The following is a 24,951-nucleotide window of genomic DNA, read 5'->3' on the forward strand; positions in this document are numbered from 1 at the left end:
ATGCACTTATTAGGCATCATTTGTTTAGAAATATTTTAAGGAAAGTACAAAATGGAAAATTTTATGATTGAAACTGTTAATGGGTTTAAAGGTGAAGATTCAAAGCCCATCTTTTTTTCCTAATTAAAATTTGTAGGTAGAAAAAGAATTTGCTCTTTCTAAAAACCAAGTAGCAAGAGTCAGTTTAAAGAAATGATTTTTATTCTGCCTAATCAGTGAAACTGTTTGCCTCATAGATAATAATTTCTTGGGCCAACATATACTTCTCAGAAATCTGACTCTGTGATCTTGTTATTTAACTTTTGCAGTGGAAAGTAAAAGTTTTAAAACATAAAAGAACAAAACTTTTTTTAACCTAACATAATATAATAATAGGCTTAATGTTTGAGAAGTCGTAAACTACTAGATTTTACTTTGCAGCTTTTGCATCTTCCCTATCTAGAACTGTAGAAATTATCTAATGGTTGAAGGTTCCTGAGGATGTCAGTGGTAAATGGAGACCTTCCCCTTTTCAGCTGAGGGCTGGAGAAAATAGTTTTCTGTAATTTTCCCAAAAGCAATTATCTGGAGAATTTCAGTCTGAGAGACTAGAAGCTGCTGTTCTTGGTAACAACCTTCTTTCTGCTGCCAGTGAAGATTCGTTCTTTGCCTTGATCTTCTTGACCTTGCCTCTGCTCTTGACAGTGTCTGTCCATCAAGCCCTTTATTCAGTCAGCCAGATAGACTTTAAAAATCCCTCTAGCTACCGTGAGTTTGACCCCATCCCATCATGTCCCATACTCTCCCAGTTATTATTATTTTTCCTTTTAGGTTCTCTTTTTTACATCCAAACATACCTTCAACCTAAAAGTTCAGTGATTCGTCTTCTCTCCAGGGAAGTCTATGATCTAGTACAAGTTTGCTGCTTACCTCTGCTTTTTTCCCTCCATCTTTTCCCTTAGCTTTTGACATGAGGGTGTGGAGGTGGTTTTGCCTGTGCACCGTCCTTTCCTTTCCTCCCACTGTGGACTTTTATCACTTGCCTTTTGGTCATACATGATTTTCTCTTTCTATCTGTCCTTCCTTTAACTATAATATATCCCCACTACACCTGTTTACTAGAAGGAGGTGACCCCCTTCAAACACCCTCGTGCTCCTTTTCCTGTTTGTGCTTTATCTCTCATTTTACTTTAAGCTGATAACTACGTTGTGAGTTTTCTTTTTCCTTTGCTCCCGTGAGACGTGTTGACTTGGGCCACTTATTGTCACCTGCCATTCAGCTCAGCACCTTCTTGCTTTCCTTTGCTCTGCTTGTATTTTACTTACACACATACACTATATCAAGTATTTAACTTATTTTAATTCTAAAACAACTTCCTTAACACTCAATACTAGAAAACCTTTTCAATATGCACACCAACTAATTAATAACTTTACTTCCCCTCTGTTTTGTTCTTGAATTCCATATTTATCACAAATGTGTCTCTTTTTTCTACAATTATTTTCATACTAACCGGCTTTATTTCATGCCTCAAAGTAAGTATTTTCCACATTGTTGACTATTTCTCTCTATCATATGCTAATCCAATTTCTTCTTGTGTCGTGACTATTAAAATTTCTCTCTAGGTTTTTCTAAATTTAATAAATAAGTTATTTAATTAAAGAATTTTAATATAATAATGCTTAAAATAGAATTAAATTGTCATTGACATGACTTCAATATACTTTTATTACCAACTAAAGTCAAAGAAAACAAAGATAAATTTATATTTGAGTTACCTAAAAACTGAAGATTTTTATGTATAAGCAAGTGGTTTTCTATTTTGTTTGGAATTTTTGATTCTTCATTTTTATTTTATCTGGATATATTGTGTTCTCCTTTTTATAGCTAATTTCTTGGGATTTAATAATAGGAATTAAGAATCATTTGGGTTCTCTTTGTTTGACATATAGTCTCTAAAAAATTCTTACTTTAATTTTATTAAAATAGTTGAGATTTACTTGTAATGGCATTACCTTCAATTATTGTTTATTTTAGTTTTACACAGGACTCAGTTATAGGTTATTGGGAGTTATATGACTAAGCAACGATTGCTTTTTCATTCTAAAAATGACATAATTTCATGATATGTGGTTGATGTATTAAAATGTCATACCTGTTTGTTCAGAAGGCAAATGGATTTTATTGTTAAGCCAAAGCAATTCAATCATATTTAATGACAATTTGGGAAATGGTTTCTGTTTTATAATGATTGCCAAGATAAGAGTAGTAAAAATAGGAAGAGCTCTAATTAAGCAGATTTTTAGGTTTGCGCAAACCTTCCATTCATTAATTTTTCTTTTACAATGGTAGCAAAGCCTCTTAAAATTTTCCAGATATAAAGTAGGGTTAATCTTTTCAAGAATCACTGAACTAAACATTTCTGCAAAGTCTCTTTCACTTTAGAAACCCCCAGGAATTATGGAAATACGAGAGTTAAAATTAGTCATTTATGATTTAGATATATATTAAACATTGTATCCATTACAGTTTTTAAAAATTCCTTTGTGATTACTTTTTTATGTGTGCTTTTTTTTCTTGAATGTATTCAAATTATTTTTAGGACAACTTACGGACTTTTTGGCTAGTTATATATAATAATTACCTGAGTATACTTTAATTTTTCCATAAATGAAGAAATAAAAATAAAAATAGCCTTTTATCATCTTTTCCCTGAATATAGAGTAGAAGTTATATTACTGTGTGAAGTTAGCACATCATATACTTAATATATTCTGGAACCAGTAGTACTTGGAAATGTTCATATTCTCCCACTTATTGTTTGTATGTGTAATTACATTTCATGTTATTTGTGTGTTTGCATTCACCTTGTGTTTTTGGTGCTTGTAAAATGTTTATTCCATTTTCCAGATTATTCCTCTCGCCATTTTATTTCTGAATGATGAAGAAACACATAAGTATTGACTTCAGCCAAACCTAAGAACCAGAACAGAGGGACTCTGCTGCCCTGGGATATTGCATAATTAGGATGATCATTCCTATTGTCTTGAAATGATGCATAGATATTCCCTCCGTAGCAGCTTTTCCTCAAGTCTGAGGATTTTCTAGCTCTTTTGTTTTGAATAAACTGGTGAAACAGTGCAGGGTGTATTTGGTTCCCAGGGACTGAAACATGAATCCAAATTCTACAATCCTAGTAACTGGAAAACTTGTTTTTAAGAAAGCCAGCAAGTTAGACATCTAGGTGTTTCTTTCCCATTTTAGATGGAGATGTAACAGTTAACTTTGAAAATTCAAACGGGCACATGATACCCATCGGAGAGGAATCTACCCGAGAGGAAAATGTAGTAAAGTCTGAAGAAGGTAATGGCTCTGTTTCTGAAAAAACACCACCTCTGGAGGAAAAGGCAGAAGATAAGAAAGGTAAAATAAAGAGAAACCCGTATTATTTACTTTAGTGTAGCTCAATGTCTAGAACCAGCACTTAGGCTCCAACTAGTGACTCTAAAACCAGCAGTCTGAAGAGGAGAGGTTTACAAATGGAAAAAAGAAAGAAATGATAAGTAGTAAAGTGAAATCGGATGATTTTCTCAGGTAGATACATCCATTTTATAAGCACAGTATTTGATTTTCTTAATTATTAATAAATGTTAATTAAAAGTAATAATCAGAAGGGGTGGCCTCTTTAATCATTAAAGATGTCTGGGAAGATTATCCTTTCTTAGGAGCTTTGTCTCAGGATCATAATGAAAGTGAGAAATCTGAGCATCTTTCTCTGCTAGTTACAACTGGCCCCATGAGCAGTTCAGCATGGAGGAATATCAAAAGCCACATGGCTTGTTCAGCCCAGCACTGTCTTCAGCAGTGGGAACTCGGCTGGTGGCATCCACATGTCCAGTATCGTAGGTTCCAAATGTTTCTGAGAGAGACCCAGGAATAGCTCCCAGAGATGCCATGGACTGTGGTTGCTCTGCTGCCTGATTCCCACAGCCTCTGTGCAATTGGAAACTTCAAAATGTGCCAGAGGCAATTATGCTATTCCCAGAAGACTTCTTTAGAGACCTTGGTTCCTAGAGTGAATATGCCGCAGTAGATTGAGATACCTGCAAAATACATGTCTATCAGGTACTCCCAGAACGTTCACAAATTCCTAGTTATGGAATGATGACATCTTGATACCACCTCTGTGATGATACCACTGCATAGGAACCTCCAAACATGAAAAGAAACTTCTATAAGGAGAGGTTTTGGGGGGAGATTCTAGATGCCTCCATGCAGCATAGAAAGGAATCTTTAGGAAATATACTATTTCCTGTTTTATAATGTGTGTCTCTAAGTTGAATGGTAAACTTTTGTCAAACCTAGTGCGTGTTCTGTGGGCATTTTGAACCCTTAGAAACTGATGAAAGTGAATTCTCTTCCTCTGTTCTTGACCCAGATCCTTGAGAGAGAAAGGGAAAAAAGAGTATTTGATGGCCTTATTAAACACACCTTGTAACTTAAAATCATCTTCTCTGGAAGTTCGTAGCCATTCATTATTTGCATATATATTAGCCTTTGAAAGTTTTAGAAGCCTGTGTAAATAATCTGTTGGAAATGTATTATTTTGCTTTATTTCAAGGACTTTATCTTGCCTTGTTCCATTGACGGACTCTGGTTAAGCTTATGTACACAAATTATGAAATTAACTAATACTTTCAATGATAATATTCCTGGAACATAAAAAGAAAGTAGACTTACATAAATTTTAGTGGGATTCAGCTGAAAGTATTAACGCAAGTAGTGATGGTTTTTGTTTAAGTCTTTCTGTCCTGTCTCGCCAGACTGTTGAATTTCAAATCCATCTGTGGTTTGTCCCTGGCAGCCCTCTCACATCCCAGAATCGCATCCTGTATTACGTAACAGTGCCATCTCTGGTGCCTGGTCCGTGCAGGGTATTCGTCACCGGACTGGCCAGACATCAAAGGAAGTGTTTCCCTTATCAACATAATAAAAAGTTCCCGACAGTTTTATATGAATTAACCAACAGACCTTGATGTTCTTGAAAGAAGATAGCAGATCTATGGGTCCATGAATAGTTGAGAGATGTTTTTCTTTACTTAGACTTAGTACATTCAATTCTTCCTTGTCTGATAAGGTCCAAGAGAGCCTCTTGCTTGGTTAGTAGTACATGAGGAAGGAGCTGGGAGTGCTGGATGCTGACATACCACTAATGAGGCAGTGCGGCTCTCTCCTGTGTGGAAAGAACACACCAGAGCCACAGGAGAAGCACTAGGTATAGAAGCCACTTCCTGAGACTGAAAAGAATGTCACGCATAACTAATATTACAGTGTATTATGTTAATTAGAAAATGCCTTATGACAAAAGTAACAATTTATTTCTCTAGAAAAACACATTTTTAATTCTGAAGACCAACTCAAGCTTCACTTTTGCCTCTGCTCCTCTTTTGGTCTCACTGCTTGTGTGAGCTCACTACCATGCAAATCCCACCATCCCATGATCTTAATTCACCCTTTATTTTGGGATACAGTGCTCCCTTTCCTCCTGCATGAAGCCAACTTATTCAAGAGCATTCTGTCATCTATTTGCTTATATTTGCAAAACCATATCATCTGCCTTTAGAGCGCTAGATGTGTATTATATCTCTTCATAAGACAGTATCTCAATACTTTAATATTTGAAACATCACCGTCAAAGAAAGCAAAACAAATGGCACATGGTGTCCTTCACACTTGCTCTGTGAGTAGATTCCACCCAGGCCCTCTGGGCGTTTCTGGGGCTCCTGAAGGCACCTGATTCTGTAGTTGGTATGGTGGTCTTGGGCCTCCTCTGCCTAATACTAGATAGAGACTTCTTCCTTAAGGTCTTTGGGGCTCTTGGTCTCCCATTATTCTTTCTCAGTAAGTGCCTTTATATATATAAGAGCAGAAAAACTGACTTGCTCCCTGTTAAACAAAACTTGGTATTAAATATAAGAAATCTTTTGGCTCACACCTGTAATCCCAGCACTTTGGGAGGCCAAGGCGAGAAGATCACCTGAGGTCAGGAGTTTAATACCAGCCTGGCCAACATGGCGAAGCCCCATCCGTACTAAAAATACAAAAATAGCTGGGCGTGGTGGTGAGCACCTGTAATCCCAGCTACTGGGAAGCTGAGACAGAGAGAATTGCTTGAACCCAGGAGGAGGAGGTTGCAGTGAGCTGAGGTCAGGCACCATTGCACTCCAGCCTGGGTGACAGCCAGTCTCAAGAAAAGAAAATAATAATAATCTTATAAGAATTCTTATAAAATCTTATAAGACTCTTACAAGAAATCTTGCTTGACATTATTTTTATTAAGCTATTATAAAAAAATCTTCAGTGAAATAACAAGTGGTGGACACTTACTTGTTCCACAAATAGTAAAGGTCTACCATGGGTGAGACTCTACTAGGAGCCAGGAAAAGAGTGGTAAATGAAAAATGGCCTTTGCCCTAAGAGCGTGACCTGTGAGGAGACCAGAATGCAAACAGGCAATTGCAATGCAAGATGCGAAGTACCATAGAAGGCCTGAGCACAGCAACCCAAGGGAGCTCACAGCAAGGACAAACATTGGTTCTGGGAGGAAGATATTTACAGACTAAGACATGAAGGAAACAAGAAGGAGGTAGTCAAATGAAGCAGAGGAATTGGGTGAGAATTGCATTCTAGGCAGGGTGAAGACCACATGCAGCCCCAGGCTTGTTCTGAGTATCCTTGAACTCAAACCTTCCAGTGTCCAAAGGAGCCAAGCCTGGAAGTATGGGAAACAGCTTGTTTTCCAGACGTCATTGCTGGGAAGCCTAGAGTCCTTATCAAGCCAGAATGACTAGGCAGACTTTCTTAACCTTCTCTTGAAATGATAATACTCCTATACGCCATCAGTTTATATCAGGTCTTCAGATCACATGGTAAGTGTAAAATATACAACTTGACTTAATTCATTACCTCCCAGCTGCAACTAAAGCATCTGTTTTCTACTGAGGTGTGTGTCAATAACTATTAGACGGTCAGTCCCATTCGTTGAATAGACATAGTGTGTACAGCAGTGTGTTCGATGGAATTTTAAATTTCAGACAGAAGTTTATAATTCAGTCAAAAAATTATGCTATTTGCATACTCATATGTCCCTGCATGTGCATGCATGTACACACGCACACACATAACTTAAGAATTACCAGAATGACAAATGTTCACACATAGTTGGTAGAGTTCAAAGAGTCAAGAGGAGTTGACTGCATTCTCCAAGGAGCCAGGAGAAAGTCTGTTTGCAGTGTGTTCATTTTCTCCCTAGTAGGTCTTGTCATTGCCAACCAATCTGGTAAACCATCTCCTCCTTCCCAAACCCAGAAGCTGGATTCTTTCCTGTATACCTTAGAATTTTAAGCCTTAGACAGAAAGGAAAAATACCCCTCAGTGACGTGCTATGAAGGGAGAGGATAAAACATGAATGGATTTTGTGGTATATAAGAGAATTAAGGTGCCATGTGTTACAGATCAGTTTGACTTTCACTATGGATGATACCATTGGGCTTAGTCTCCATACTTCATGGTATTATGCTGGGGGCTAAAGTTACAAAGATGTATTTAAAGAATAGACTTCAGCCATATGTCAGAAGACTGACAAGTTAATGTATATTTATATATTTTAAGCCAAAATTAAATGTTTTAGGTGTGTATCAACTTGTATCATTCTCAAACCTAACTGACTTTTGTGATTTATACTTGCCTGGTTAAGACCAGCTGAGTTAAAAGGGCCATTACTATTAATATACATGATACTCAGCTTAGTTGAGGAGACAAGATGTATAAACAGAAAGGCAAAAATACAAAATAGCTTCTGATAAATGTTGAGTAAGTGGTTCACACAATAAGCCCAAGTAAGTTCAGAGGCAGAAGAAGTCAACTTGGGCCACAGTGACAGGAGAGGATTTTGTGGCTGAAGCAGCATCAAAGGTGAACTTTAAAAGTAAAGCTTTATTGATTACCTGTTGTAACTGAAGTCATCATATGCAATTATATATGTGGATTGATGGGGAATGTGGTTGAAAAAAGAGAATTCCATACTTCACACTTACTAGGATAAGGAACAAAATAATAGAAATAATAATAAAATGCAATATATTACAATATTAAAACTCTTTCTTGATCATTCAATTACGGGAGGACAGACTTGGTTAAGGCTTGTTCTTGTCTTTACACGGTTTAATGTTTTTTATCGTGCCCCATTTTTAAAGAAATGCTGCTTAGCTCTTTGGACCAGAATGGTATTTTAGTTTAATTCTCATCAGCCACTATTAGAACGAATACAGATGTGAATATACGAATGAACCTTCAGCATCTCCACTGTCTTTCAGTAACAAGAAACTAATACTCTTTCTCCTCCAGTTACACAAAACCTTGTGAGGAGCTGCTGTTCTTAGGGATGAGTTTTGGATGAATTTTAGCCTTTGTCTTTCTTTTTTTTTTTTTTTTTTTTTTTTGAGACGGAGTCTCGCTCTGTCACCCGGGCTGGAGTGCAGTGGCCGGATCTCAGCTCACTGCAAGCTCCGCCTCCCGGGTTCACGCCGTTCTCCTGCCTCAGCCTCCCGAGTAGCTGGGACTACAGGCGCCCGCCACCTCGCCCGGCTAGCTTTTTGTATTTTTTAGTAGAGACGGGGTTTCACTGCGTTAGCCAGGATGGTCTCGATCTCCTGACCTTGTGATCCGCCCGTCTCAGCCTCCCAAAGTGCTGGGATTACAGGCTTGAGCCACCGCGCCCGGCCACCTTTGTCTTTCAAAAATAATTATTTGGTTTACATTAAAAAAGAGACCTAAGTATTTCTTCGATTCAGCACCATCTAGTTATACCTATAGTTGTGACAGCATTTGAAAAGGCCAGGCATGGTGTCTCATGCCTGTAATCCTGACACTTTGTGAGGCCAAGGGGGGCAAATCACTTGAGCCCAGGAGTTCAAGACCAGCTTCGGCAATATGGCAAAACCCAATCTCTACAAAAAATTCAAAACTTAGCTGGGCGTGGTGGCAAACACCTGTGGTCTCAGCTACACAGGAGGCTGAGGTTAGATTATCACTGTAGCCCACTTGTATCAAGGCTACAGTGAGCCATGATCATGCCACTGCACTCCAGCCTGGGTGACAGAGAGAGACCCTATCTCAAAAAAAAAAAAAAAATTTTTTTTTGAGCTTCTCTTTCATACACACACACACACACACACAAAAAAAAAAAAAAAAAAAAAGAAAAGAAAAGAAAGGAAGGAAAGGGCAGAGGAAGTTATTGTAGAACAGGAAGCTGCCAATGTACTGGGAAAGCTTTAGAAAATTTTGCTAGGAGAAGATGATTCATTCCAAAGTGCATTGTTGCCTCATGTAAAAGATTCTGTAGAGCCTCTCTTAGCTTACAAAATAACTGAGTTTTGACCACAGCAAAACTGAACACAGATCCCTTTCAGATGGATCTGGCTTGAGTTCTTGAGGGTAACCATGAGTCCAGCAGTTACTGCAGCTGTCAGTCCTCACCCCACAGCAGTGACTGTAATGCGTTCATCTGCCACTCTCCAGCAGCCTTCAACTTTCTCAAATCATTGTTTGTTCAATTTAAATGTAGCACTGCACGCCCACATCGTCATCCAGCAACCCCAGATCCAAGGCTAGAACTGAGGCCCCTGACTTGCAAACAATTTACACACATCCTCAACCGAGTATCTTCAAAGTAGTTTGTACAACCCGGTTTTATTAAAGGGTGATTCATGTACCCTGAGAACACTTCTCAATTTGTCTTTCAGCCTTTGTTTTCATCCTAAACTGTGCTCTGTCTGGTGCAGAACTCCATGCTGGTTCCCAAGGGCCAAGCAGCCACGCTTTGTGTCACTATCGTCACGTCTTGCTCCTCGTGTTTATATGGTGTGTGTCTGTATCAGTCTGCTTCTGTTCACTTTCTCATTTATAGAGAACACTGAAAACCACTCTGAAACACCGGCAGCTCCTGCTCTACCTCCTTCTGCTCCTCCTAAGCCTAGACCCAAACCTAAACCCAAAAAATCACCTGTGCCTCCAAAAGGGGCCACTGCTGGGGCCAGCCACAAAGGTGACGAAGTGCCTCCCATTAAAAAAAATACCAAGGCTCCTGGTAAGCAGGCCCCCGACCCTCCACCCAAGCCAACAAGCCGAAACACGACCCGAGAGGCTGGTGAGTATGCTGCTAGTGCCCTGTGGGGTCACTTCTAGGGTGCTTGGCTCTGGGATGGGGCTAATTGTTTCTTCTAGGTGTGATGGGCTTTTGGTGTCTTAGGACATTACACCAGCAGATTCAGTTTTGACACAAAGAATGCCCAGGAGATTCCTTTGTTGCTCTCTACCAAAGGAAAGTCAACCCGTTGAATAGTTCACCTCATTAGTTTTTGAGTGAACCTGCTGGTTTCATCTTGAATATCCACTATCAGCACCAGTTGAAGGATACTGGGAGTAGTATGCCTGATGAATGTCAATGATCTGATATAACATTATTTAGACATTGACTGACCTTCTACCTATATGAGTTTATGGGTGGCTTTTTGGCCTGGATTTTCTTTCAAAATATCTTAGGTTTGCATATAAAAAAGTGACAGTTATAACTTTGATATATTTGCTGGATGTTAATGTGTTAAATCCTCAGCATCCATAGTCATCTCCCTTCTGATAAATGACAAAGGGTTCATGTCACTTGTTTCAGCTGCACTGCACCACTTTCTACTGCAGTGAAGACTATTTCAGTGGAATGGAAAGTTACACTCTCCATGTTCCACACCTCCCCTGTAGACTTGTGTGCTCTAAGGCAAAACATCCTGGTGTCATGTGGTTATAAGTTACTATTACACATCACCAGTGGATGTTTGAGTGACCTGCAATAACTTCATGCACTATGTATCCAGCTTTGCTTTACAATTAGATACGCTTAATGCAAAGTGGAAACTCCCATTTTTTTAGTGAAGAGGAATAAAGATGTCTACCATGTCATTTATCTTTTAAAAGAACATTAATCAGGCCAGACCCAGTGGCTCACACCTGTAATCCCAGCACTTTGGGAGGCTGATGCGGGTCGATCACTTGAGGTCAGGAGTTCAAGACCAGCCTGGTCAACATGGTGAAACCCTGTCTCTGCTAAAAATACAAGAATTAGCTGGGTGTGGTGGCGCATACCTCTAATCCCAGCTATTCAGGAGGCTGAGACAGGAAAATTGCTTGAACCAAGGAGGCAGAAGTTGCAGTAAGCTGAGATTTCACCAGTGCACTCCAGCCTGGGTGACAGAACGAGACTCCATCTCAAAAAAAAAAATCTTATTTTCCTTAAAATCAACAGCAACTTTCTAGCAGTTGACTGTCAGGATTCGCCTTGGTGTTGATCTTTTTCCCCTCATGATGTATAACCTTAATGCTCAAATTCAGAGAGTGGTTTTGTTGACAGTATAACATCTCTGAATGCCAATAGACATCCCTCTCCCTGTGCTCCTCACACCCTGCCTTTGACCTTTAGTGTCTGGGTCTCTTCTAATAAGCTCTAAACTGAAATGTCCCAGAATGATGTGCCAACAGTGCCCAGTGGCCATCTCCTCAGGGACCAGCTGTCCTCACCCATCAGTGTCCGTTTGCTGGGATCTGTGTGTGTTTTTCAGACTTCCTAGCAAACCCTAGGAGCATTGCTTAAAGTGAGGCAGGCACTGATCTTCTTCTTAAAGAACAGCCCCGAACAATCACTTTTGTCATTGGAAATTAAGCTCCTGTCTTGCACTAACTTCTCCACTTTCCCATTCTCCATGTGGTAGTGGCTCACTCTGAACTCGGCTCGGACTCTCTTTACTTGCCTCAGAAGAAAGCCGATGATTAACACAAGGACAGGAGATAGCTTTCATAAATGATTCTGAGGTTTTTCCAGATATTTTGCTTGAAGATTTATTTAGGCATTCATGATGTTCCTAAGAGAATAGCAGTCATTTTATTCATTGTGCTATAAAAGGCCTGACTTTTCCAGAGGCTATCACAGAGAAACAGGGGTTGCATTTAAGTACATGAACAAGCCCATCATGTAAGGATCGTTTTATCAAATACTGATAATATCCCTTTATGATCCTACTGATACTCCATTTGTAACCATTTAGAACTTTCTGCATGGTAACTTTGTTTTATTTGAATAATATGGACCTTCTGGAAAAGTTTGTTTAAATGCTACTCTTGATGTTCAGTCCAGTGATTTAAGTTCTTAAAACAACCATAAGTTAAGATTCTTTCTCTATTACTAAGTTAGTATAGACCTGTAGCTACCTAAATACTGATTTTAGAACATCAACTTCTTTGCCAGAGACGTAGGGTAAAATCTCCTTGATTTTTGTTTCTCATTGATACACATTATTAACAACAAAAGTACTTAACTGAGAGAGGCGGCTTTTTTTTTAATCATGACCTTTATTCAAGGTAACTTAAGCAACATGTTTGATCTCAACAAAGACCTGTTATTTAAGAAGATTCTTTAAGAAAAACTATAATGTGGCTTGAATTCGCACTCTGGGCAGTGAAAAAAAAATGTCTTTTTCCTCAAGCCAAACTAAAATCAACTTTTCTGTTACTGATGAAAGAATTTTCTTGGCCAGGCATTGTGCCTCACGCCTGTAATCCCAGCACTTTGGGAGGCCGAGATGGGCGGAAAACCTGAGGTCAGGAGTTCGAGAGCAGCCTGTACAACATGGTAAAACCCCATCTCTACTAAAAATACAAAAATTGCTCAGGCATGGTGGTGGGCACCTGTAATCCCAGCTATTTGGGAGGCTGAGGCAGGAGAATCACTTGAACCCAGGAGGCAGAGGTTACAGTGAGCCGAGATTGTGCCACTGCACTCCAGACTGGGTGACAGAATGAGACTCTGTCTCAAAAAAAAAAAAAAAAAAAAAAGAATTTTCTTTAACAAATTATTAGAATTGATACATGGAAAGGATTCTGTTTAACTTACCTAAGAAAATAATTGAACAAGGTTAGGCACCGAATCCTTAATGTCTTTGTTGTGAAAAGTAAATGTAGAATGGACTTAGATTGAGGGAGTGTACTTAATGAATTTGACTTCAAGGCTAGGGAAGGTTGTTTTCTATAAAGATGTATTAACAGGTCTAGATTTGGGGAAGAAGAATTCTAGGTATGTATGTCTTAAACAATAAAGACCCCCAAACCATAGGGATTCCTTTTTTTTTTTTTTTTTTTTGAGACGGAGTCTCGCTGTGTCACCCAGGCTGGAGTGCAGTGGCACGATCTTGGCTCACTGCAAGCTCCGCCTCCCGGGTTTACGCCATTCTCCTGCCTCAGCCTCCGAGTAGCTGGGACTACAGGCGCCCGCCACCACGCCCGGCTAGTTTTTTGTATTTTTAGTAGAGACGGGGTTTCACCATGTTAGCCAGGATGGTCTCGATCTCCTGACTTCGTGATCCACCCGCCTCGGCCTCCCAAAGTACTGGGATTACAGGCTTGAGCCACCGCGCCCGGCCTAGGGATTCCTTTTAAGCCTGGAACCTGTCACTAAATGAGACTGGCTTCTTTAGTATCAGCCTAATCAGAATTAATGAAGTCTTACATCTCATTGTCTATTCTTTCATTTATTCTTCATCTCTTCATCCTCCCAATTGACTTCAATAAAGTCATAACCGGAGGTAAGTTATAATAACATCTGTATATAGTATAGATTGGCTTCACAATGCTAACAAGATATTTTCTAATCATTCTATGAAAGATAGTTTAAGCCTTTATGAAAAGAAGGAACACACAACATTATAACAGAAGAAGCCATTAGGATAAATTTATAGGTCATGAAAGAAAAGAGTATTCTCATAGGAGTTTATTTTATCATCATATATTTACTAAGATGACATGAAGAAAAGAGTAGTTAATCTTTTTGCTCTGAAACTGTTTTGATTGAGGGTGCCCTATCCGGAAGTAGGCAAATATACCATAGCGATCCTTCAATGAAGACCTTCTTGGAACATTTGCAAAGGTGGGGTCAGAAGACCTGAGAATGATATTCTTTCCCTTCACATTATTTAGGATCAGACATAGTGGCTCATGCCTGTAATTCTTTGGAGCCACCAAAGCCTCTCACTTTGGGAGGTCAAGATGGGTGGATCCCTTGAGCCCAGGAGTTCAAGACCAGCCTGGGCAACATGACAAAACCCTGTCTCAACAAAAATGCATTAAAAATTACCCAGATATGGTGGTACACACCTGTAGTCCCAGCTACTCAGGAGGCTGAGGCAGGAGGATCACTTGAGACCAGGAGGTAGAAGTTGCAGTGAGCCGATATTGCACCATTGAACTCCAGCCTGGGCAACAGAGCAAGACCTTATCTCAAAAAAAAAAAAAAAAAAAAAGAAAGAAAAGAAAAAAAAAGGAGCAACCCATGTAAACATATTTTGTAAAAAAGGTTTTTTCTGACCTTTTGATGTTTTGAAGGGAGTGTACCTTTCCTGTGTGGCCATGAGTTTTCCCTTTGCCCCATCTCTACTACAGATAGAAGTAGAGGCCAGCATAGCAAGCTTTCTTCTCTGGAGCTACTGAAACAGCTGGTTTGAGTTTTACTCTTTTAGCAGTAAGATGAGTGATTTTGTTTTTGACCCAGAAAGGAGCTGGATATATACCCCAGTCTCTTCTGAATACAGGCCACCACTCTATTCCTAGAAAGACAGCATAGAACGTGTATAATTTATAATGAGCCCAATTGTGTGCTACACCCAGCTAGCTGCTGCTGTCTGTCCTCTACACACCATAACATTCCTTCTTGAGAGCATACCGGGCTTTTTTCAAGTGACCCATAGACAAGGAGCAGAGGATTCTCCCTTTGGCTGGCTCAGCTAAAGACTAAAGGTGGGAGAACACAGAGGGCTCTTGTTCCTCCAAGTTTTGCCATAAACATCACTTGCTTCTTGCTGGATTGGAGGAAGGGAGGGGCAGAAGACAAGACCATTATCATGATTAGCCTATTTTCTCTTACTCATTTATTCAACAAATTTTAATGGGAACATTTTAAATGTTATTGACAGTTACACCTCGGTAACTTTATTTTTAAAAGCCTTGTATTCTTTGATTTTTTAATGCAAAGTCTCTCTATTGTAGCTGGCTCCTCTCATTCAAAAAAAACAACTGGCTCTAAAGCATCAACTTCGCCATCCACTTCATCCACCTCATCTCGTCCCAAAGCTTCAAAGGAGACAGTTGCTAGCAAAACAGGGACAGTGGGGACCACCAAGGGCAAGAAAAAAACTGGCAAGCAGCCAACGACTTCTCGTCTGTCCTCAGACACAACCACTTCTGGCATAGCCGACCTTAAAGGAGAGCCTTCAGAGACGGGAGTGGAGAGTCTCAAACTTGAACAGACTGTCCCTGGAGCTGAGGAGCAGAACACAGGCAAATCCAAGTCCGTGGTCCCTCCACCCCCTGTGGCTCCAGCACCTTCTCCTCCGGCCCCCACTCTCCCTCTTGAAGATCAGTGCATTACTGCCTCCGACACTCCAGTTGTCCTGGTCAGCGTTGGAGCTGACCTGCCCGTCTCTGCCTTAGACCCAAGTCAGCTTCTTTGGGCTGAAGAGCCAAAAAACAGAACCACTCTCTACTCAGGCACTGGCTTAAGTGTTAACAGAGAAAATGCAAAATGGTGAGTTGGGGAACAAACCCCCTATTTTATCTGAGAACTAAAGTTCACTAATATATTCTGTTGGAAATAAAGCAACCGGGTTTGCTTTCTTTTCTAATTTAATCTACTGAGTGTTAGGTGGGCATACATGTGATGCAACCATTGCTTTGTCAGAACCCTGCCCTGAGAATGCATAGGGCTGCTGGAGAAAATTACATTGGTAGAGCTGAGATCAGTGTGTTCAAGTACAGTTAGAACCTGCTTCAGCACTGCTCAGCAGTCCACAGTTCCCTTCTCTTTCCTTTCAGTGCTTATTTTAAATCTTTACCACTTTACCAGTGTGCTCACCCACTCATGTCAATAAGTTACTAAGCTTTCCCCTTCTCCAAGAACATAAAGAAGATCAGAATAGAACTCTCAAATGTGAACTCTTTTTTCCTCCAGCAGTAGAGTTGTCCCCTTTCTTGTTCCTTTAAATTCCCACCCAGCTTAAATGTTATGTCCTCTGTGAAGCCATTCGATATTTCTACACAGAATTGGTTGTTGTGTCTACTATACTTAGACAACCCTGTGGGAGAGAATTAGCCAACATGTCTTATATACCTCTGTGTGCCCAGCAACCAGACCAGAGTCTGATATGCCATAGGCATACAAAGGATGCTCATTGAATTGTTGAAAGAAAATAAAAAAGGGATTTAAGATCATTATAGATAAAGTCAGCCTACTTTAACATTGTGGAAGCAGCATTGAAGATAAGATGACCCTGTTGCTAGATTTTATAGAGTATAATGGAAGATAAAAGATAGTGCTCAGGTAGTCATCGTTTCATTTAAGAAGGTACCTGAACAAAATGGGCCAAGGAACTCCATGTTACCTCACCCTCATCCAGTTGGTGGGTTAATTGCTTTACCATCACCCAGTTGCCCAAACTGGAAACCTGGGGTTCATCCAAGGGTCCTCATTCTCTTTCATTCTTTGCATTTCATCACTCACAAAGTCCTACAAATATTCTACTTACAGGTAAATAAAGCATATTAGCCCTGTCACACAGGTATGAAGGGATGGATGGCTGTCAACGTATAGTAGACGCAATGATAAATTCTGTCTAGCAATGGCTTAGAGCACTTGCATCCTGGCTTTTTGCTCCTATGTCTAAGAACAAAACCTGTATTCATTCTTCAAATCATGTAAAAGGTTCTCTTTCAAAACAATCTGTCATGTTAGAGTTAAAAAAAATTATTCCATTAGTTAGGTTGGTTTTGATCAAGAGACTAAAATATCAACTTAAATTAATTGCTAATGATAATAACCTTTATTTATTGAATATTCATTTAATGTCAGGAACTAAGCACTGTACATGTATTATCATTTTATTTATACAAGTCTTCCCAAAAGTATCCCTGTTTTATAGATAAGAAAACTGGCACTGAGAGAGCTAAAATAGTTTGCACCAGACTGCCTAGTTGGTGGTGGTGAAGCCAGAAAGCATACCCAATTCCATGCTCTGAATGAATAATTTCATGTTTTCCAAAGCAATGGCTTCTACTTCTACTGCCATTTCTGTTCTGTTAGTTTCTTTGGTTTTTTTTTAAGTCACTTTGAGCACCAATATTTGAAGGACAGCCAAGAAAAAAGAAACGTCAGATTACAAATTAATTTATTCTCTTTGTTTGACATTCTAATAAAAGATATGGGAAAACAGGATTTATTGAAATGAATGGTTATGGTGTCTTTCTTAGGACATTTTGTGCTGCTGTAATAGAGTACCTGTGACTGGGTAATTTACAATGATTAGAATATTGGCTCACAGTCCTAGGGGCTGGGAAGTCCAAGATCAAGGCAGCAGCATTTGGCAAGCATCTTCTTTCCATGTCATCACATGGTGGGAGGTGGAAGGGCAGAGAGCACAACAGAGTGAACCTACCCCTGTGAGCCCTTTTTAAAATGGCATTAATCTATTCATGAGGGCAGAGCCTTCATGACTTAAACACCTCCCACTAGGCCCTACGTCTCAACACTTTTGCACTGAGGATGAAGTTTTTTCTTTTGTGTTTTGTTTTGTTTTGTTTTGTTTTGTTTTGTTTTGTTTTTGAGATGGAGTCTTGCTCTATCACCCAGGCTGGAGTACAGTGGCATGATCTCGGCTCACCTCAACCTCCACCTCCCAGGTTCAAGCTATTCTTCTGCCTCAGCCTCCCCAGTAGCTAGGACTACAGGCACCTGCCATCACGCCTGGCTAATTTTTCTATTTTTAGTAGAGATGGGGTTTCACCATATAGGCCAGGCTGGTCTCCAACTCCTGATCTTGTGATCCACCTGCCTCGGCCTTCCAAAGTGCTGGGACTACAGGCATGAGCCACCGCACACAGCTGGGATTAAATTTTAACCCATGAATTCTGAGGGACACATTCAAACCCTAGCAGCATTCTTAATACTTCCAGTATATAGCAAACGTCTTCATTTAACTATACTGAGTATTTTCCAACATTGCGATCATTTCCAGCCATTAGAACTGAATATTCATTCTTACAGCATATATTATTTGATTGCCTTTTCTGTGCTGGGCACTGTACTAAGCACCAAGGATACAAAAGTGAGCAAGGCAATATAGTTGAGACTAGCTTTTACCAAAATATTGTCTGATGTGTGCAGGAAGTATAATGTTTAAAGTAACATCTGAATTTCTGGAAACTAGATTGGGTATATGGGATTATTGTTCAATATACTAAAGAATAAGGTGCAACATGTAAAGTGCTTCCTGATATAGTCTTAAACACTTAGAGAGCTCACATCCAAAGGTGGCCTGACTATCCCGTTCATTTCCACAAATATTTAAGGAGTGCATTTTATTGTGCTAAGCACCACACAACATACTAGGGGCTTTAATATCAGTCTTCATCTCAAGTATATGAAGAACTGTCAGACCAAAGAGGTATGTATCAGCTCTTTTTTCCTACTGGGACTAATCAGAGGGAGTGAGCTTAGGACATCATTAGCCATTGAGGCTACTTATAATAGATATTCCTGTCCATCAAGGTAGTTATAATGATTTCCTAGAAGAGGCCATAAGGATTTTCTTCTCTGTATATTCTTCAAAATTTAAGTTTCAGTTCATCCTACAGGGATGGTTTGTGTTTGCTCCTGAATTAATGAACCTGGAGTAAGTAGTCTCTCAAATTTCCTTCCAAATTCTTTCTGCCTTTTTCAAGTGGATATTTGGATTAGACTATCTGGCTCTTATTCACTTGCTTTACTTAGAACTTTCCCTCTGAGTTATGTTTAGTCAACTAATGTGTGAAAATCTTGTCATTTTATGAAGAGACTTCTGTTTGGAAGACAAATATCAAAACTTTCAAGAAGACAAGTGGTTATGTATAAAAATACTTACCTCTCTTCCCATCTGGCAGGCTAGTAATTATTTGGTAGGCTTCCATTCATGGGCAGCTTCACCAGTAATACATATGTGTGATACAATATAAGGTAAAAACGAATAAGACCATTTGGAGGCCATATCCAAAAGGTTACTTTGTGCAGTTCATTTCCACAAACATTTATAGAATGCACTATATTGTCCAGTGTGCCTAGGAACCCAGGGGGGAAAAATAAGGGGTAAGTCATGAGTTGATTTATACAAACTTGGAGTATATTTAACATCAGATATAATTTATAACATAATATAACTCATTAAGTGTAAAATATAATAGTATCATAAATGTAAAATTTAATAGGTAGACCAAGAGTCTTCAGTCTGGATTCTAGACTAGACTTGCTACCTTGGTTAGGCAACTCATTCATGGCCTTCTTTGATTCCATGAACTGTAAGTTATCTGCCCTCCTTATACAATAGAATGCTTGTAAATTGTAGATGTATGCTGGTCGCTTTGAAAACCATGAGACATACAAATAGTAAGATTGGAATAATAATCAATATGATAATTAATTAGTGAACAATGACACCAACAAATAAAGGACTCATCTCTCAAATTTGTTCTGTTATTCAGAACATATTACTAATTGGCGTGTATTTTAAATGTGCTGTGATCACCCATAATGGCAGCCAATTCAAACAAGAATGGCTTCCAGTGGCAATCAACTAAAAACCCAGACTGTGGAAAAATTTTCCCATAAAAATAGATCTTCTCTTATTCAAGATGAGATTTCACACTGTGGAAAACAGTATGGTGGTTCCTCAAAAAATTAAACATAGAATTACCATGTGATCCAGCAATTCTACTTTCATGTATATAGCCAAAATAATTGAAAGCAGGCACTTGAATTTGTACACCGATCCTCAAAGCAGTATTTTTCACAATAGCCAAAAGGTGAAAACACAAAAATGTCTATTGACTGATGAATGGATAAACAAAATGTGGTATCTACGTAGAGTGGAATATCATTCGGCCTTAAAAAGGAAGCAAATTTTCACACGTGCTACGATATGAATGAAGGAACCTTGAAGATATTATGCTAAGTGAAGTATGTTACATATGAAAGGACAAACATTGTATAATTTCTCTTAGAGAAGGTGCTTAGAATAGTCAAATTATAGAAACAAAAAGTAGAATGGTAGTTGCCAATAGCTGGGAGATAATGGTTATGGGGAGTTGTTTAATGGATAGAATTTGAATTTGGGAAGATGGAAAGTTCTGAAGATGGCCAGTGGTTATGGTTACACAGTAACGTGAATGTGCCTAATGCCAGTGAACTGTACACTTAAAAATGGTTAAAATGGCAAATTTTATGTTATGTATTTTACACAATAAAAATGAGATTTCCTATTTCCCTCTTTGAGAACAAGAATGTAGTCTGTTGGGTTTTTCTGATAAGTGAGAAACAAAATTTTGACAGTGCTCACTCAGGTTTATAACCACAAAGTAAGGTTTTAAATACCTCCTATTCTGATCAAGTTTATCTATGTTTATTACTGGAAGAACTTTTTACCAGAAAGCAATTTGGGGAATCTTTGTGTCTTAAAATGAAGATTACATTATTTTTGCTATGATGTTTTTACATAAGTTACTATATATTTTTTAGCCTAGTCTTTGAAAATTGGCCATCTTTGTACATTAATAGTAACTCTTTAAACCATAGACTTTTACCAGGCTAAATAATAGAAAATTATTGCATCCTTGCATATCACCTTTTTTCTTTCTTTCTTTTTTTTTTTTTTTTTTTTGAGATGGAGTCTCGCTCTGTCACCCAGGCTAGAGTGCATATTATCTTTTTTCTAAAAACTTTATTTAACTTGCACGCTGTCTATTATGTTACAAGAGGCAGTTTTAAAAATGAAAACACACATAGGATAAATGAGTTTTTACTATTTACACATTGGGATAAAACCAGGATTAATTCATATATGTATTTATATATATATATATACACATACATACACACTTTTTTTTTTTTTTTTTTGAGACAGGGTCTCACTCTGTTACCCAGGCTGGAGTACAGTGGTGCTAGCATGGCTCACTGCAGCCTCGACTTCCCAGGCTCAAGCAATCCTACCACCTCAGCCTCCCGAGTAGCTGGGACTACAGGCAAGCGCCACCATACCCAGCTAATTTTTTATTTTATTTTATTTTATTTATTTATTTTATTTATTTATTTTTGAAATGGAGTTTTGCTCTTGTTGCCCAGGCTGGAGTGCAATGGCGCTATCTCGGCTCACTGCAACCTCCACCTCCCAGGTTCAAGTGACTCTCCTGCCTCAGCCTCCCAAGTAGTTGGGATTACAGGTGCCGGCCACCACTCCAGGCTAATATTTTGTATTTTTAGTGGAGACAAGGTCCCCTATGTTGCCCAGGCTGGTTTTGAACTCCTAGGCTCAAGCGAGTCTCCCGCTTCAGCCTTCTGAAGTGCTGTGGTTATAGGTGTGAACCACCGAACCCAGCCATATATTAATGAAAGAAGATGTACTTTTCTATGTCACTACCTTCTGGGTGCTGTGATGCAAAACAATGAGTCTCACTTTTCCAGGAACTTGTGGGATTGAGAAGGCAGAGAAGCAATGGGTGGTCAAGGTATAGTACGCTAAGCACTCTAGCAGGGTTGTCTTCAGGTCCCCATGGGACAGACATGGTGGGCAAGGAATTAAACTGAAGGTCCAGGAAAGATTCCTGAAGGAGCTGAGCTGTAGCTGACACTTGAAGGATAAGCAGGAGTTCACACAGGTCAAAGAAAAAGTGCAGATAATGTCAAATATCCAGGAGCCTCTAGCTCATTATTATTTCCACTGAACCCCCATTGCTATGGAAAAAATAATTTGCAAAATGTAGTTTTACCCTACTTGTTTGCTAAATGTATCAGATACCAAGCCTTTGCATTTTACAAATGAAAAATGTAAAACCTTGAGAATTAAGGTTTCATTTCAGTGACTTTAGCCTGGCCTATGTCATGTGTCTGCTTTCCCCAGCCTGAAGGAAGCCCATGAAACTAGAGCCCTTTTTCATGGTGTTGGTGCCCCCAAGGATTGCTGTGAGCTTCACATCACTCCCATGCTTTTCTGCCTTTAACAGTTTCACAACCAAAGAGGAGCTGGGGAAGACAGTGCCTCAGCTACTGACTCCTGGTCTGATGGGTGAATCTTCAGAATCCTTTAGTCCCTCAGAAGATGAAGGCCACAGGGAATACCAAGCCAGTGACTCTGACTCCGACGGGCCTGTCTTGTACACTGACGATGAGGACGAAGATGAAGATGAGGATGGCAGTGGAGAAAGTAAGACTGTTTTCAAGAGGCAGGGAGAAGCGTGGGTGATAAGCAGAAGCAGCTGCACTTTGTAAAGAATAAAAGCCTCATTAGGAACCAGACATCTGATGTTTTCTTTCCCCTCATCCTCCTTTCTCAAATTAGAAATGTGTATATCCTAAAGTTTAGCTTTTGACGGGAGGCCTTTCCAGAAGATGATGTCACACGGCTGGTTCTGGCCTTTGTCGATGAGCTAGATGAGCTAGATGTGCACATTGGTTTTTGTGCTGAGAATCAAAGCTTTCTAATGACAGAGACCTTTCTCACTATGACCAAAGAGAGCCTTCCACTCTGGGACCATTCTTGAAGAAAGAAAGGAGTCAGTGCAGATTCTTGGGCTTGCTCATTGGAGGTGTTTGAAATTTTCACTCACTTTTTTTTTTTTTTTACTGGGGTTTATAGAAAGGGGAAGGAGGAATGAATCAAGAATGCCAAATATCTCATTAGCATTAAGAGGTCAAGCATGGTGGTTCATGTCTGTAACTTTGGGAGGCTAAGGTGGGTGAATCTAGCCTAGCCAACATGGTGAAGCCCTGTCTTTACTAAAAATACAAAAACCAGTCAGGCGTGGTGGCGCACACCTGTCATTCCAGCTGCTCTGGAGGCTGAGGCAGGAGAATCGCTTGAACCCGGGAGGCAGAAGTTGCAGTGAGCTGAGATCACGCCACTGCACTCCAGCCTGGGAGACACAGTGAGAGTCCATCTCAAAAAATAAGAAGAAGAAGAATGCTAAATACCTCGTTAGCATTAAAAAACAATCATACTTCCACAATAAGTAAGATAGTAGGCCTTCTAGGAAATAATAATATCATTTATGTATTAAAAATAACGGCAAAAACCACAATTACTTTTACATCAACCTAATATAACTTGGAGATCTGGAAAGTGCTTTTATTTTTTTTTAACTTTGAGCAGGATAACAGAGGAGGGAATCACTGTGGGACTGAATTTGTAGATTATGACAAGTTATTAGTGATTAAATGGCACTTTGTCAATCCCTTTTAATTTGCATGGAGCAAAAAAAATAAATAAAACCATTATCATCCATGTGGTATTACTTATCATTTGTTGAAATTTTCAGGGTTCTGAGTAATTAAGGGTTAAACATTGGTAGACTCTGCCAGGATGGCGTCTGAGTAGAGGAAAGGAGGAGACAAGGATTAACTGTCCAGAATAAAAGCAAAGGAACTAAGTTTTTTAAACTTGAAAAAGAAAAAGCATTGTACAATCATTCATTTCTATGATCCACCCTCTCAGCAAAATAAACTGCAGCTATCACTTTCCAAACGATGAAGTGAGACTTCTAAGTTTTTTATGGTGTCCCAATATTTCTCAGAACATTAAAAAGAAATAGCTTTTCAGTCTTCTTAAAATGTACTGCATCCAACTCAGTCTTTTTTTCCTTAGGTTAATTAAGATTCTCCTCCTGCACGAGGAGAAAGAATTTGGTCTGGGCTCTATTTAAAGTCCATGCCATGGGTAACCCAAGTGCCACTGGCTAAAAGCCTCTCTCTCTGCATTTCTCCTCTTTTTCAATCCTCAGGTGCTTTGGCAAGTAAAATACGCCGGAGGGATACTCTTGCTATCAAACTTGGCAACAGACCATCTAAGAAAGAATTAGAGGACAAAAACATCTTGCAGCGTACATCCGAAGAAGAGAGGCAGGAAATCCGACAACAAATTGGAACCAAGTTAGTCAGGTAATTGCTGACATTTTAGGGCAGTACTGACTAATTTGTATTTTTCTCCTTCCCAAAGCTTCCTACCTAACTGGGGTCATTGTGAATTCCTTATGTCCAGATACATCTGGCCTATTGGGTCTTTTAAAGTTGGTCTTGCATGATGAACCACTCGAGGAACTTATCCTTTGGCCCAGCTAGCCAGTGGCTTTCAGGTCACCAAAGCCTATTCCAGGGGTCAACAAACTTTTTTTTAAAGACCAATTGGCAAACATTTCAGGCTTTGCTGGCCAGACAGTCTCTGTTGCAGCTACTCAACTGCACTGCTGTAGCATAAAAGCAGACATAAATAATAGATAAACAAATGAGTGTGGCCATGTTCCAATAAAACTTTATTTATTCATAAAGCTGGATTTGGCCTGCAGATCACAGTTTGCTCAACAATCCTGGCCTAATTTATGCACTCACTAGCATTCCTGGGAATGCCATGAGGTTCTGCCTTGTGGGCTGTGAGACTATAGAAATATTAGTTCCCTTCAGTGGTCTGGCTTCATCCAAGTCAGGTAGCCATAACCCTCATATCTAAACATCCCCCTTCCGACTTCAAGTAAATGGGTCATCTGACATCTCTTCCTGCTTCCAACCATTGTATAGGATTTTTGTTTTTGCCACTGATGACTTTACAAGTCCCTTTAACTGGCATTTTTAATAGAAGTGAGCATTCATTCATGCCAAAGGTCTTATTTTTGATGATCAGTTTAAGCATATGTGAGAATTAGTTGTTCTGCTGACTTATCTTACTCTGCATACCCAACAGGGTGCATAACTGGGAGAAAGGAACTGTCTAGAATCCCAGAGCAGGATTTGGAGGTAGGGGGAAAATTGCTGT

At 39.4% G+C, this 24,951-nt stretch overlaps 1 protein-coding gene across 12 annotated transcripts in view; it reads left to right on the forward strand.

Moving 5' to 3' along the window:
* The window catches only part of PHACTR2 (phosphatase and actin regulator 2), a 295,091-nt gene that overhangs the window by 213,425 nt on the left and 56,715 nt on the right, over positions 1-24,951 (forward strand). For 4 of the 12 annotated variants that reach the window (XM_005552008.5, XM_005552009.4, XM_005552011.5 and 1 more), the window contains exons 4-8: positions 3,245-3,403; positions 9,948-10,187; positions 15,122-15,659; positions 22,154-22,353; positions 23,927-24,083. In XM_005552008.5, coding sequence (XP_005552065.3) covers positions 3,245-3,403; positions 9,948-10,187; positions 15,122-15,659; positions 22,154-22,353; positions 23,927-24,083 — 1,294 coding nt within the window. The remainder of the gene's footprint in view (positions 1-3,244; positions 3,404-9,947; positions 10,188-15,121; positions 15,660-22,153; positions 22,354-23,926; positions 24,084-24,951) is intronic. The other 8 variants (XM_005552013.5, XM_005552014.4, XM_074037165.1 and 5 more) reach the window with 2 other exon arrangements.

Source organism: Macaca fascicularis, chromosome 4 (genome assembly GCF_037993035.2).
Source record: "Macaca fascicularis isolate 582-1 chromosome 4, T2T-MFA8v1.1".
In the NCBI taxonomy this organism is placed as follows: Eukaryota; Metazoa; Chordata; class Mammalia; order Primates; family Cercopithecidae; genus Macaca; species Macaca fascicularis.